Source organism: Ischnura elegans, chromosome 4, assembly GCF_921293095.1.
Source record: "Ischnura elegans chromosome 4, ioIscEleg1.1, whole genome shotgun sequence".
Classification (NCBI taxonomy): Eukaryota; Metazoa; Arthropoda; class Insecta; order Odonata; family Coenagrionidae; genus Ischnura; species Ischnura elegans.
In genome coordinates, this window is record NC_060249.1 from 52513928 (window position 1) to 52530244 (window position 16317).

General features: G+C 39.7%; 1 protein-coding gene across 1 annotated transcript in view; it reads right to left on the minus strand.

Annotated features, from left to right (window-relative positions):
* LOC124157470 (xanthine dehydrogenase) overlaps positions 1 to 3804 on the minus strand; it is a 56869-nt gene extending 53065 nt beyond the window's left edge. The window contains exon 1 of the mRNA XM_046532205.1: positions 3523 to 3804. Within this exon, the coding sequence (XP_046388161.1) occupies positions 3523 to 3582 (60 nt within the window). The 5' untranslated portion in view covers positions 3583 to 3804. The remainder of the gene's footprint in view (positions 1 to 3522) is intronic.
* Positions 3805 to 16317: the final 12513 nt, after the last annotated feature.

Here is a 16317-nt window from a genome sequence, read left to right on the forward strand (position 1 = left end):
TTGAGTGACTTTTCTCGTAGGACGACTTTCGTCGCATACGGGCCAGTGCATGCTTGGTGATCGACCAGCCCATTCAGATATATATTTTTTGTGAGATTTTGTTGTTTTCAAAAGAATGCACCACACAAAGAGAGTCATGATGGGGAACAAGCACTCCGTACCAAAAACTCGATAACTGCTGTAATTCCATTAAAAAAACATAGAGAACTTAAAGCTAACTCAAGGACCTGTAGGAGTATCCCTGTTGGCTACTATGCCATTGTTAAAGTAAAAAGTAGTTATCGAGCTCATTTATTATAAAAGCATTTCAATATGAGCTATTACTTGAATTATAAACCAAGGGTGAAATTCGGCATGAAAAATCATTTGACTTAGCCGGAATTCGGACTCAGATCCTGTAACGTTTTTTATTTCCTCTAGTTCACTTCACTTACAAATATTTTATTGCACTTTAAATAATACAAAGTCGGGAGCAAAGAAACACCCGTCCGCCATAACTATCACAATCCAACTCCCTTTTTTCTTCTTCCTCCCGCGCCGTCAACAACCACAACAATTACCTCACTCCACCTCTGCGGCTTATTATTGCCCGCTTCACGTCACACCAAAATCCAAAACAAACAACTCAAAATTAGGATTTACAATCCAGACTAAGCCAAATGATTTTTCATGGTGTACACATGCACCTATGCACTTAATTGAGTACAAAGCCACTTGCTGTATGCAGTACTTCGAAATGCATGAAAGTACTCGGCAAGAAAACTAAAGCACCGTCGTTCGATTTCAGATAAAGATGGTTGACTCGACCTGATGTCTTTTACAATGTCTCCATAAACGACATAAACCGATAACTCCTCAATATCACAGGTTTAACTACCCTACGCCCAACCAAAAAAATCGCCTAAAAACACCTGAATTAGTTTGGCAAGAAGATGTATCACGATTTACCACTGATTGAAATAAAACAAAATTTATATACTTTGGCCGAAACAAAATTTCCTACAGAAATATGGTAGTGGATCTTACTCGTAAAAAAAACTCAAAATACCACCTCCTCTCTGATTATCAGGTGTGACGTCTCCAAATCCAACAAACTTCAAATCATTATCAAAGTACTTATTAAGAGCCATTCATATTTTCAGACATTCATGCATAGAACTTCAGTTATTTTCAAGAACTATTTTCTTTATTAGACCGCGAAAAAAAAAAATCCGAAGGAGGACATTGCGTAAAACCCATTCCTTCCCAGATAGGGCTGTAGGTAGATACGGAGCGCAGATGGTACCTGTTACTCAATTCAAAAGGCAATCTTCTATTCAGTAGCCATTAATATAGATGAATCTAAAACTAAATCTCACTATTAAACGAATAATTAGGCGCACACTCTTCGACACAATTATTTTCTAGAACATTAATATCTTTTCCTAAACAGGTAATGTGTATAACAAAACACTCTTCACTCACTAACTAATTAACACAGAAGATGATCGACTGGGCAATACATAGGTAGTTTCAGATTTTCATAGGTTGTTCATACTAAGTCCATACGTTGAGAAGAAATCGAAAATCTCAAAAAAGACCTATTTATACACGAAAAGTTTACGTGTTTAAATGGGAAAACGAATGATTTTCAAATACAGGCAGCATTATTTTGTTCATTGAAATACGAAAACACGAGCTACAATCTCCGGACATAGATTATAACAAGAAAAAAAAGACTCGAGTTACTTATTTTATCAGTCATGTCCTTCCCATATTAGGTACTTCTTAATCTGAAAAGTACTCATTTCATCCTGATTTTTTGATAATTTTATCTCCACTTTCATAAGAGTGGCTAACGCAACCGCCAGGAGCGCTAACATTACAATTTGTGAACTCGGACGATATTATATTTAAATAAAGAAGCTGCCACAAAAATTTAGAACCACTCATGAAAACAATACACGAAATAACATGACCTTATTATCACTCCACACCAATGATAAATCGCTTGAAAAATTCAAGAGTTAGTCCACCCCTTTCTAAGATTAAAAAAAAGCACACTCAACTCGTGTGAGACTTTTTTTTCTTCACTTGATGCGATTCTAGTTCGAACTCGAGTCATGACGAACAATATTTACACTTGTATAATTGTACTAGTACTCTCTACACTACAATTCATTTGGTAACAATTCAACCCCTAAGGAATCCAGGCTTGAAATTCTTGGTCACCTTCCGCAGTTGCATTAAATTCTAGAGATAGAAACGGAACGCAGATGGTACTTGTTGCTCAATTGAAACTGCAATCTTCTGTTCAGAAGCCATTGGTATTGGTGAATATAAGAAGAAATATGACTGTAAAACGAATAATTACGAACACACACTTCGACTCAATTATTATCTAGAATACTGATGTACCTGGCAACTAAACTCTCGATAATTTTCTCATTAAAGGGCGACCCCGTAAAGGAACACAGCTGATTACCCTCCGGTTCACTGACACAGTCGGCTAAAAACAGTGGGCAAAGATTGAGATGAGCCCGCAGAGTTTAATGTGGAGAATGAAATATTTTACTCGCATCACAAGAAAATTGAACGTTGACTTTTCCGCAGCTTTAACCTAAAATGCGAACTACACTATGGGAGCGACATTCACTGAAAAGAGGCCGCTCGTCTTTGGCGCTCCAACTGTCCTAATTGCACCTGTTCCCGGCGCATCACTTATTTGGGTGGATGGAACAGATCCTATGTCAACATTAACCGGCATTTGAACCATAAAGAAAACTGTCTCGGAGAAAATACCGAGGCGATATTCATTTCGAAGGCGATTTTCACATTTGTGACACAGTTAAACGGAATATAATACCCGTTTACGGCGGGCGAGCGATAGCAGTGAAGATATCTCGGGTTTTACATACGGTAATATTGTTGTACCTCCATCCAACGTTTCAATAATCGACTCGCCCTCACGGAATCAGGAATCCAAGAACATTGCGTTCGCACATCTTGTTTGTATAATAATGAAAGAATACATTAATATTTTTTAAATATGACTCATTCACAGGGAATTCATATATTCTCTTTGACAGCCCATTGAAGAAAAAAAATCTGCAGGATGACATTTCGTGGAACCGATTCCCTCGCAGTACATTGAGTGCATACGGCACATGTTACTCAATTGAAACGGTAATCGTTTAAACATGGACATGTAAGATCAGGGGCATTTTTATCTCTAGAAATCCCTTATAATGCTATTTTGGCCCTTAAAATTACACACGTGATGGATCGTCGGGAAGCTATTCCGCTAAAACATGCTAGAGGAGTAAAATATATCTTTTAATAGGTTACTATTTTTCTGCTAAAGTTCATTGATTTGGGACCCTCTGTGCCCCCTGGCTTAGCCACTGTGCAAGATTCATGCGTTCTCTTCAGAACCGTAAGATCACTATTTTTCTCCGCATTAGAAAACACGAGAAAAATACAAAAAATTAAACCATCACCCCAAAAACCTTCGCTCTGACAAGATCATCGTCTGCTACTCACCCTTTTGCCATTGACGTAGAAGACGACCTCCTGGTGCGTCACCATGGTGCTCGGAGTCATCCCTGGCGGCGATATTGCGAAGACGATAGAAGGTAAGATTCCGGGGCACGCGACTGCACTAGCACGATGCAATCCGACAACTAGGCACACACTGCGGACCCCACACACTGAAGGCTCCCTTTCAGCAGCAGACGGACGGCTGACGACCTTCACGACGCCAGTGGTTGTGGTGGGTACTCGCCTTACTGAGATCCGCTTGCTCCTATGTCTCTCCTCACACTCCTCTCACCACCAGACGACCACACCGCCAACCAACCGGCGTTAGAAGGAGTGGGTGGGGCGCGGAGGGGAGGTTATGGAGGGCGAAGACCACAGGAGATAACGGGAAAGATGGGATGGGTGATGCTGAGGGGAATGTGACTCGCCGCTGCCAACACGACAGGTTTCTCTGTTTTCCTCCGTGGGCGGCGGAGGCCCGGCGGAGAGCCGATGGTGAAGTATCCGCGCGGTTGGTTATCCTGAGCTCTGGGGTGGCATGTAAAGTATAAAAAAAAACAAGATTTCGTTCCACTGATTGTAAAATAGAAGACGGAGAGGGATTTCACTATTTCGAGCGTAACTTTGTGGGTTTCCGGTATTTGCCATGCCATGAATATGAATCAGCTAGCTTCTTTCAATTAAATTCCATACGCATAAGACAGGCAGATTTTTATCAAGGGTTCGCCCAGGTTCAAAACTAAGGAGGGGGTGGAGGAAAGTTAAGCCATGGCAGTTTATGTAGTGACATTTCCACACAGAAAAGGCGATTGAATCCTTGAAAATAATACATAATGTATAGCATTTCATCATTTGTTCTCGCAATTATTAACTATAAAAAAGTGAAATTCTTCTTGCAAGTATTACACTAATATAGTTTTAATAGAATTTGAATAAAACTTCACGACTAAATAGTCGGGTATTATTTTAGTTTGTAGGGGGAAGCAGCCGTCTCTGCCTCCCTAGAAACAAAAACAACTTAAATGGTTATGCCAGTAATGTTCATGTGAAAATATTCATTTGGTTACATTTTGGAAAGTTTATAACAATCTCTTGAACAGCCTAATTGTGCCAGACAATTCACTCCACGTGGATACTCGCTTTATGGCTCATAACCTATAGCAGTCTGAGGTTTTATCAGCGCACCGGAGCCGGTAGTCATACTCAGTTCCATGGCTATACTCACAAGAAGTTTGATTCGATTATGGTTTTAATTTGATAGCGAACATTACTACTATGATAGCGGGAAAAATGACTAATCTGACGAACAACACACCTCCACGTTAATTGTCTTTCAAATTAAACGCAAAAGATCGATTAAAAGATTATGCAAACAATATTATTGATCTAATTTTCCGTCGTTGCAATTTACCTACAGAGCTATGCCACTAGACATCAATAGACCCTGAAGTCATTTCCCGATCACCGTAAGGATTAGAACAAATATGCATAAATACGCATTTTTTTAAGGATAGGTTTTCATGCCATAAAATTTGTGGCAACTGGCCGAAAGGCCCTCAAGCCCCCAATCCCCCTCATCTCCCTGGTGGTCTACGTGCAAATTATTTGATTCAGAGAGTCGGTTTCACTATTTCATTTATAAAAGTACGCCGAAAAAATCCTATAATCAAGTTTTTTGACACAGAAACCAGAGTTGTCATGGTGCCGGAACGGATATTTCACTTCTAAAGAAAGTTAAGACAAGTGCTTTTCGGGCACTGCTAATTTTGCCATGACGTCACTGATAGAAACATAAGAAGCGATTTTAGCTTTGAGAGGATTGTCTGATCTGACAGAGTTAGAACTAAAGGCATCTATTGTTCACGGCCTGACACTTGTTGACTTAAAAAATATAATGAATGATAGCATATTTTTGAAAATCTATTGGATAACTACATAGCAACATGTGCCGACGCTGCGGTGCCTATATGAGCGTTTCTACGTAACTGTCATACTAGGGTTCAAAAATTCAATTTGAGATAAATGGGCCGTTCAAAGTCCTGACATGGTGTAAATGTTCCAAATTTTAGTAATCCGTACTTGTTTCTCCTCATACTCCAACCATTTTTTTACGAAAACTACGCGGAATTGAGCTCTCGTTTCATATGAGCAAATGATTCCGATTACAGAGCCATTCTATTATTGAAGATTACGCAACTGAGATACGATTTTTCTATGAAAATTCCAGTTAACCATCCTCCCCAATCATAACTATTACTTACCAATCCATTTAATCAATACTTGGAAGTCACATGTTCACGCAGAGGAATGCAACGCAACAGTGCATCGTTTTGGTGTCAGTCAGTGACGATTGACATTCATTTTTTTCTGCTGACCAAAATCCAGGGATGCAGGAGATAAATCGTTTCGTATCCAAATCAAGTCCATCCCAAGGATGAAAGATCAGAATAAAAAAATTCCCCAGTATACACCGTTTTTGTTCCTGAGCGCTGTCACTGACTGACATTTTAACCTTTGGTATTGCTCAAGTTCCAAAGACTGTAGGTAAAGGGTAAAGGATAGCTGAGGGAAGGGGAAATAGAGGGGAGGTAGGATCCAAATAGGGGGGGGAATGAGTGAGCTGAGGCAATTAAGGGATTATAATAATAATAATAATAATAATGTCGTCTTTATTTCACAAGCGAATTTAGGACTATATAGTCCTCTCTTACAATTAACTTGTTTGACAATCACATACATCCATGCCCTGGATGGTGGTCAAACCACCCAGGCGGGATTCGAACCCGCGACCTCCAGGTTAGCAGTCAGGGACTTTACCCCGGCGCCACCGAGGCCGGCAAAATTATCGGTTGATATTTAAGCCGGGAGGAAGAAATGCTTTGAATAGCCATATGTACCTAAGTTAATTCAATGGAATTAAGTTTGAGTGGGTGGTCTGTGGGGGGGAGGGAGGCTAAAACTGATACATTGTAGCAATCATTGAATTGTCGCTGATGAGTGGCCTCTGACTTTGCGTCCTTCCCGGTGGCGAAACATGCGGCCACTCATCAGCGTCAATTCAATAATTGCTACATTGTATCAGTTTTAGCCTCCTTTCCCCCCACAGACCACCCACTCAAACTTAATTCCATTGAATTAACTTAGGTACATATGGCTATTCAAAGCATTTCTTCCTCCCGGCTTAAATATCAACCCATAATCCCTTAATTGCCTCAGCTCACTCTTTTCCCCCCCTCTTTGGACCATACCTCCCCTCTATTTCCCCTTCCCTCAGCTATCCTTTACCCTTTACTTACAGTCTTTTACCTAACTCCGAGGAGGGTGGTAATGCCACCGAAAATTCAGCTATTAATGTGAGTTTTTAATCTTTATCTTGTGTGTTCTGTGATACTGCCCATCCAAGGTTCTTAGACTGTAAGGTTGCCTCATTCGTAACTGCGCATGCGCCAGCAGAAGTCCCGTTACGTCACTGTAGACCCTGTATCCCAGCTGTTCCTAGCCATTACATTGTTTGCGCGCTAGAAATTGAGAGAGAATAAATTCCTGAGACCTTGCGCCGCCTTATGTTTAATGCAAATCTCAACATATTTCCTGCAATTTCACTGGAAATCGTCTTTGTAATCCACTTCTCATAAGACGAACTTTTTCTGGGTGAAGAGAGCCTTAAATCGTCAGATATGCTAGGCTCCCGTTGTACTGTGGCAACGTGCTCCAACAGCTAGTCGAAAACGAAGAAAGCTGGACGGAATGTCTCATATCACAGGCGGATGCTTAAATAGAAAAATCTTTTTATTGAATGTATTAACTAATCGAATCATTGACCGTGTCTCGCCCCCCACACATGTGAAAAAAAGTGGTGAAAGTGAATCAGTCAGACAAACTCAGTGGACATGCTAAAGATTTCGTAATCAAGAACTTAGATGCCCCTATTGCATTGGAAAATCAGGAATTCTTCCCTTTTAAGGCAAATTGAACTTAATATTTTGCGCACTCATTCATGCAGGGACTATTTTGCAAATTCATCGTTTACCTCGTATGCTATGAGTATCATCGTGTGCCAATGGTAAGATATCAGGTAAATCAATTTCTTGTTCTAAGTCTGTAAATTTGAGTCATTTCGTATGCCTTTGAGAGCTATTGAGAAATTTTCGAGGCCACGGTCGGGCAAAATTGTTTATTAATATAGGGAAAGAAAAGTTTTAGCGTATACAAAAATATTTATCAGGAATCAAGTGCTAACTCATAGTTCACATAAAAGAAACTAACGTTAATTTTAATCATAATATTTCTCTCGAACTAGTAAATTGGTTAAGAATAGCCTTAATAAACTTATAAATGTTGACTTGAGTAAAACCATATAATATTTTTATGTACTCTTTCGCGTTTATATTTACCTGCAAACTGTAATGAAGTAGACTCTACTCTCTAACTAGGACTAATTCGACAAATTACCAATGTTCCCCAGGGAGAACACCACGGTCAAAAATACGTCTTTTAGGCGTCATTTAGATGGTTGAAAAAACGCCTTAATCCCAGGTCAAAAAACCTATTTCCTTCCCTCCACAATGGCCTAATCACGACGCCTTCTGGTTCGTCAAAAAGACGTCTTTTAGGCGTCATTTAGATGGTCGAAAAAATTTCTTAATCACAGGTCAATAAAACCTATTTCCTTCCCTCCACCACTACCCAATCGCGACATCTGTGCTGTGTCTCCAACTTGGACAAAGCAATTATTACATGTTACGCCAAGCAGAGGGCCTTCACAAGGATAAAATGTTCGAAAAAAAATGCAACAAGGAAGAGCAACTTTGGTAGTGCCACTAAAAAGATTTTTAAAAATGCTCAGTAAAACATTTTACATAAATTCTTGAGTCTTATTATTTATTCCCTCTTCAAAATGAACCTTGACGGCGGAGCTAAATTTCTACAACAGACTTATGATCGACCAAATAGCTGATATGCATTAGTCTATGTGTTTGTTTTAGTAATTGTCACTGAAAATTATCGAATTTGTTTCCTGCAGTGCTTTTTGGTGCCATGAAACATTTTTCTTTTAGGTTTTATGACCAAAGGCTACAGTGGAAACTTTACGTGGGATTTAAGATAGAGAAGAGTCCTCTGATTCGAAGGCTGTTCTCCACTCAAACGGGAAATTATGGTGCTGTTTTGATAACGGCAATTGTTGGTGGTTCATTTTCCATTTCTAGAAATTATTTTACCGGGGAATTCTTATTTCTCTCAGCATAATATTTAAGTTAGTTCCGTTTCATCCGTATGATTTTTTTGCTTAACGTATGATCACTTTGAATTCTCAGTACGAATGATTTGAAAATGGTAATAACGGTAATTTTACAACTATTTTCACTCTATATGCTTATTTTTTTTCTTCCCATTGATTCCAATGTCTTTTTGCATAATTTTCTTTATCTTATATATTTTCAAAGGCCCAGCGAGGAATGAAAACGAGCATAATTTCTATTTAAAAAGTGGCTGAACTAATTTTTTGAAGCAACTAATTCGTTTTTTTGCGTATTTTCCTCCCAGAATTATTAATCTAAGTTTAGATTATATTACGGAAGTAGCAAGGAAAACAGTGCTTTGGGAGTTGCAGGAAGGAAGTGTGGACACGGAATTAACTCGCACACCTTCCCATTTCATCACTTCATCAGGAATTTATAGCGTCTGAATACACGAATTTATCTTTTTTTAAATCTTAACATCATTATTTTCATAAATCGGCATTCAATTTCATATTCGGCTTATAGTGTTTGATAGAGGATAACTTGAAGAACTCGCTGCGGTAAGCAGTTACGCCCGCGGAAAGGCTAGAATTTGAAGTGGCGCCGGAAGTTGGGTCTACAGTGACGTCAAGCCAATGGGAGCCCGAGTCGCGAATGAGGCAACCTTTACTCTAATTTACGTTCTTTACCTAGGAACATTTCAAATTTACATTACAATTTTATTACAATGCTCATTCCATGAAAAAGAAAAGTGAACAAGCATCAAATCACATGTGTCAGTCAGTGACAATTCCCGTCAGTCAGTGACACTCCATTTTTATGACCAAAGAGAGGAAACCATTGTATGATCTTAGGTTTTCCCGGCGTATCAGTTGCAGAAAAGTTTCTCGGGTTTTCCACCGGTTGATGTCGTCCATGTCTCCCGACGTTTCGATCCGCGACTTGCTGATCATCCTCAGGGGATCTTCCGAATGCCGTTCTTCAAAAATTTTCCGTATATATACACTCCCTCCGAGTTCAGGTGTAACCTGATTGGTTCACGCTTATTGAGGTTTTCCCGCCATTTTTGTCGTATATAATGGACTTCATTATTGGTCTCCAAGCATTGCTGATTTGGAAACCAGTGTCCCTGTTGAAGTTGTTGCGGTTGATGCGGATCTGAATGGCTTCCTTGACAAGGCGGTCCCAGTAGCCATGTGCTCGGCATAGCAGTTTCGTCTCCTTCCATTGTATGGCATGGTCTTTATTGATGCTATGCTCCGCCACTGCAGACTTTTCCGGTTGGGCCAGCCGTAAGTACCTCTGATGTTCCTTCGTTCTAGTTTCAATAGTCCGACTGGTCTCTCCAATGTATTTCTTTCCGCACTCGCATGGAATTTCGTAGACTCCTGGTGTCTTCAGTCCGAGGGGATCCTTTACTCTCACCAGTTGATCCCTGAGCTTTGGAGGTGGTAAATGAATTGTCTTAATATTATATCTGCCTAGAATGCGTTGCATCTTTCCGGATATTGTGGAGACATAAGGAAGAAAGGCTTTCGCGGTCGGCTCTTCTTGCGGCTCCCTTATGCCGCCAATGGGCTTGTTAACCTTAATTCTGGGCTGCATATTGAGGGTGGGTAATGATATAGCCTTATAAGGACATCTCAATCAAGAACACAAAAGTTGATTTTGGAATATTTATGCGACTTTAATGGTGGTAAATTACTCGCATACCTTCTAATTAGAATAAATCACAGAATAAGGTATTATCACAGAGTGTCCCCACTCTGATGTTTGACTGAAGGGCTTTACAGTCACAAAGGAATTAGCAATATCGTATATTAAATAACAAAATCAAAAATGTTGCTCATGACTAGTTTATTCCTTCTGCATGTGCCTAATAAATATAAATTGCACTTTATTATAAAAAATAAGGAATGCATCTTGCAAAAATAATAAGGCTATAAAAGGAAAAATGCATGTTATCCCTTCAGTAATTACATCTGAAACATGACATATATGTTCTTCACTGGCAATACATATTAAATAACAAATCTTACAATATTAGGTAGAGGCACAAAATCATTGCAAATTAGCATTGAGGAACATAATTTCTGAAACCCTCTTTGAGGATAACCTGTTTCGCCTTTCAGAAAGAATCTATCCGCTTTTAGAAAATATTCTTTCACACGGTACAGATGAGGCTGGTATGGCAAGCCGACTACACATTATTTCAAAAAGATGTGGATATAAGGTTTTACGGTCCACCAACCATGCCAGAGGATTTTCTGTCCTCTTAACAATATCTTCTCGCATGTATTTGTCAAATTCAATAATCCCAGCTGCAGTGCTATTTCGAGTAAGAAAAAATTCTTCCATTGTGTTGTCGAGATCCTCCCATATAGAAGAAGTTGATGGTTCCACAGAGGAGGTGGAATTCAATCGAGGCTCTTCTGGGGCGTTAGAGCAAGCTTGCAGCGTGGACAGCCTCAGTTGAATTGCTCTTGTTGTATTTTTCAACGCAACCTCATTTGTGAATCCATGTTTCTTGAATCGTGGATCCAGAAGCGTGCTTTCTGAGAGGATAGGGTTTGCCTCTATTTCTGCAAATCTTATTTTCATTTGATCAGATATTTTTGTTGCCATTTTTTTAATGCCTTCAGGAAAGTTTGTCTCACTATTTATTCTCTCTACATACTTTTGCAGAGCTTTACTCACTAGTATAACTTTTGATATTGTCACTTTGTTTTCACTACTTAATTCTACTGTCACTTCATAGAAAAGCCTTAATAGCTCACAGGCTTTTGTGAGTACAGACCACTCTTCCTCAGTCACTGGTTCAATGTCTGTAGTGAACAAGGGCATTGTGGACAGCACAGGCTCCCTAAGTGCAATCATTCTTTGGAACATATCATAGGTTGAGTTCCACCTTTTGGGGACCTCCTGTTTTAATTTGAAGTCGCTCACCCCAGATTGCTTCTGGAGAGCTCTTTACTTAGCAGAAGCATCTGGCCTACGCTTAAAAAAATTCAACTATCTGCTTCACCCTAATTTGTAGTGCAGAAATTTCCTGCACACCTGCTTTAACAATTAAATTGATGGTGTGTGCAAAGCAAGGTATGTGTCTCCAATGACACTTTTTAATAGCAGCCTTTATATTTGCTGCGTTGTCACTCACTACCACAGATATTTTTTCAACTACTTCCCACTCTGTGGCTATTCTTATTATTTCAGCAGCCAAATTTTCACTCGTGTGCTTTCCCGTTAGTTCAAAACAATCTAACAAGTAGGACTTCAGGTCACATCCGACCTGAAAATGGACTGTCACTGCGAGAAAGCTGTCATTGTTGATTGAGGTCCAGGCATCAGTTGTAATTGACACTGAATGAACCGATCGTAATGCATTTAGTACCATTTCCTTAGTGCTTAGATACAGCTGTGGCACAAGGGTGGAAGATTCAGTTTTCCTGCTGGGCAACTTATAATTAGGGTTCAATAGGTATACAAAATTTTTTTAATTCGACAGGGTGGCAGCGGGAACCAGAAATACGTCACACGGACTTTACCCATTATTCCTACTTAGCCGTCGCGTTTTCGCGCGCTTAAAATTTTAACTTTTCGTTTAATCGCGAAAAATAGATATCGTCATTCGAAAATCTAAGAGCGTGAAATGCGTACTCCAGGAGTAATAATCTTTCGTTTAGGCAATAAAAAAATACTAGGAAACCACCCTATTAAGTGCTTGGAATTCAGAACTAATATAGTAATAGGAGTGCTCTATGATGACCGAAGAGTTGTTCAGAGTATGTGCATAAACCAAGTAGCTGATAAAGAGGACGATCAATTAGATTGGTTGGGAAAGCAATGAGGAAGAGCTAAGATAAATGGGCGGAAATGGATATCTCCTGAGAACTCGAAGAAGACGGGTCAAATTAATCGGCCAGAGGATAGGGCATGATGGTCTGATGAAAACTATCTTCGTAGAGGGTGGTTTCCTATTATTTTTTTATTGCCTAAATCGAAAGATTATTACTCCTGGAGTACGTATTACACGCTTTTAGATTTTTAAATGACGATATCTATTTTTCGCGATTAAATTAAAAGTGAAAATTTTCAAGCGCGCGAAAACGCGACGGCTAAGTATGAATGCTGGGAAAATCCCGTGTGACGTCATTCTGGTTCCTGCTGTGGCAAAGTGAGGTGACCTTGGGGCGAGGATGTGTGCGCCGCTGAGATACAGCTGGTAGCAGGTAGCGCTTGGCTTAAATAAGGATTATTAATGCCTTATAAAACGAAGGAAACTTTCCGACCATAGGCAGTTTTAATAGGTGATTATTAAGATATGTTTCCCTGAGCTCTGTGCTTCATGCATTCATTGGTAATCCCAGACGATGTGAAACTCCTATCCACTCGTATAGAAACTAGGTCCCTGTGACGTCACGTGGAGTGGCATCGCATGGGCGCCAATCTGGTCTTTTTCAAATATGATAAAATTGACCATTGCCATTCGTCTAAACCGGTATTTCTAAAACCAAATAATTTGTTTATTATGAATACACTTACGGTGAGTAATGAATTGCAATCAATGCATTTCGTTTTCTTTGATGAAGGAATCTACCCTATTGGATGGGACGTAAGGCAAAGTTTCTTCCCGAATGAGTTACATTTGACAAGTAATTATTGATTTAAAAGAGATGAAATAAGTATATATAAAATGCTAGCAGTTGGGAGAGCGGAATGGAGAACTGCGACAAACCAATCTTCGGGTTGAACCCCGAGTAAGAAATGAGGAATTCCTAATAGGAGCGGGAGAATAGAGGACTCTTCTAAAAACCTTAAGGAGAAGACGGGACAACTACCATCCTTGAGGATGGAGTACGACTCGTGCCCCGAAACGTCGTCGGCCTTGGAGGAGATTACCGGATGGAGGTCCCGAGCAACCGCCATTACATCGTAAGATTGTTGTCTGACGGTGATGGTTCTTTACCGTTAAGTAAAAACCGGATGAGTCGACGGTATTAAATTCAGTAATATTAACCAGGTTCTTTTTCAATTTCGGCATAGTGTCTAAAATCCACCAAGAAATATCGTCGACCAACGAATTGATAAAATGCAGTACCAAACCCTTTTTTTTCTACTGCCATAACTGAAACTGTTGGTATCGTGGCTACCTTAACTTGGGTCGTACTTACAATATGCTGCAACGCTCCAGGTGATAAGTAATATCGGATCGTTTCAAGCAAATTTCAACCTCGTGAGAAATCATTAACAAACGGGAGAGTTGGTGCCATGATGGATTGAGCTCAAGCATTTTTTTTTCTATTCATTTCATTGGAACTGTTCATTTCACTGGAACCCTGAATACTCATGGCACTAGATACGCTACTTCATCTTGAGATCTAAAAGAGGGGCCAGTTTTCCAAAGGAATACATTACCCGTGGGTTAACTTATTTTGAATAACCTAGAAGAAGAAATCATTCCAAAAAAAAAGAAATATGCACTTACAGATAGGAAATTTAAACATGCAGGTAAGCAGTGGTGTAGCCAAGGAGAGAGGATCCGGGGGTTCCGGAATTCCAATTTTTATTTCAAAAATTCCAAAATTTTCACCCCCAGTTATGGACCCTCCCCCCTCGAACGAAATTCCTGGCTACGCCACTGCAGATAAGCTAAGAATTTATCAGAACCTACGTTTGGCGCATGCTTCCCTACGGAAGTTAGGCATGGACAATGACAGAGGCGGAGAAATCAAGGATGACGGCAATCTAAATGTGCTGCTACAGAAGAATGACAAAAGCCAAATGGATCAATGGATCGAGAGAGCAATAAGGAAGTCCTAAAAGAAGAGCAGGAGATATGAGGAGCTCCGTGAATACCTTATTAAGAAGACGATACAATCTAATCGTTTATGTCTTGAGGCATGGTGGTGGCCTGATGAACACAATTATTGAGATACAAATGGATGGCAAGAACGAAAAGGAAGACTTCGAAAAGAATAAATGGAACAGATTAAAAGAGAAAGAGACATACAAGTGTATGCCGCGTGACGTAGAGGAGATTGCCCCGTCGTTTCGTGACCGACTGCTGTTCACTTCTTCAAGGGAGTGACCAGCAGTCTGTCACGAAACGTCGGGGCAATCTCCACTAATTGTAAGTCACACGGCATACACCCGTATGTCTCTCTCTCTCTCTTTTAATCACCATGAGCCGCGAAAGCTTCAATAAAGTACATGGAACAGGTAATGAAGGACGGGAAAGAGAATAAATATGTTGGTGTGAAAGATTATCTGACTGGAAAATTAAGTGGGTAACTCCGCAAAATCAATCTTAAGATTGTTGACCAGTGATGATGATGATGAAGTTCTTTTCTTCCGCATGCATGTTGTCATTTAAAGTTTGCAAAATATAATTGATCAGTTTTGGCCAGACGAGACTGTGGTTCGGCGAGTTTTCCGAGATTTTAATTACATCAATCAAACATCAACCGTTGGCGTGAATGCTACCGCGTTTGTGGTTGAATGAGTCCGGCCGTTTCAAACGTAACGGAAAGCTGCTTCCGAAAAAAAAACTGCAGAGCAAGATTTTTCACAATGGAAAAATAAAAAATTTCCTAATCAGTTTTTGATCCTAAAATATGTCAGCCGAATTGAGATTAGTTTTATTTTTAATACGACATTTGTCCGTTGCGGTTAACTGCTGAGAGAGAAAGATGGGGAGACAGACTCACAGCACACAAAATAGGAAGCCGTACAATTTCGTTGGTGTCGCTGCTATACGAGAAAGTTTTGAGTTACATAACATGTATATAATCTAATATAGTTACTACTATGGTATTTCAGGGGTCGATTAGTATTACAAGTCCGCGAGGAGATAGTCTGCCAAGGAGTTTGCACATAGGGAGGAAATTTTGTCTAAAATAGCGTTGTGAAGTAATTTTTATGTACAGATTTTTATGTTCAGATATAGTTTTTAAAAAAACACCATAATATATATCCTTAAAGAGATAATTTATCAATTTAAACAAGTAAATTGTGATTGAAAACTACCACGTAATTTCTCCTCTGAAAATAATTTCCTTAGTGGGCAGTATAATAATTTTAGACTAGTTGAAATTCACGATACCGGTAGAATGTTAGCTTCCCACCCTGAAGATCTAGGTTCAAATCCCTGTAATGGAGGAGATTTTCAAGGGACTACCTGATTCCTGCTTGAGTTTTTCTTTGAGAGCACTTCAAGTGATGTTACGTCCATGCTTAACGTCCTTCCGTCTGGGGAGACGCTAAGTCGTGGTTCCTTTGGCATTCTCTTCACCCTTACTTCCTTAGCCATCCCTTAGGCGCGAATGACCTTAACTGTTGGCCAACGCCTCCACCAAAAATACCATACCTTACGATATCAATTTCCGAGTACGATCACAAAACCTTACTTTCGCCGATATTCTAATCCAGCTGTTATTTCCAAACCTAGAGCTAACGACTGGGGAATAGTGGTATTTTATTTTCATAAAAAAAATGCGAAATTCTTCATTTATATCGATTAAGCGTCATAAAATCTTCTGAACAAAATAAGTGTCCAAGG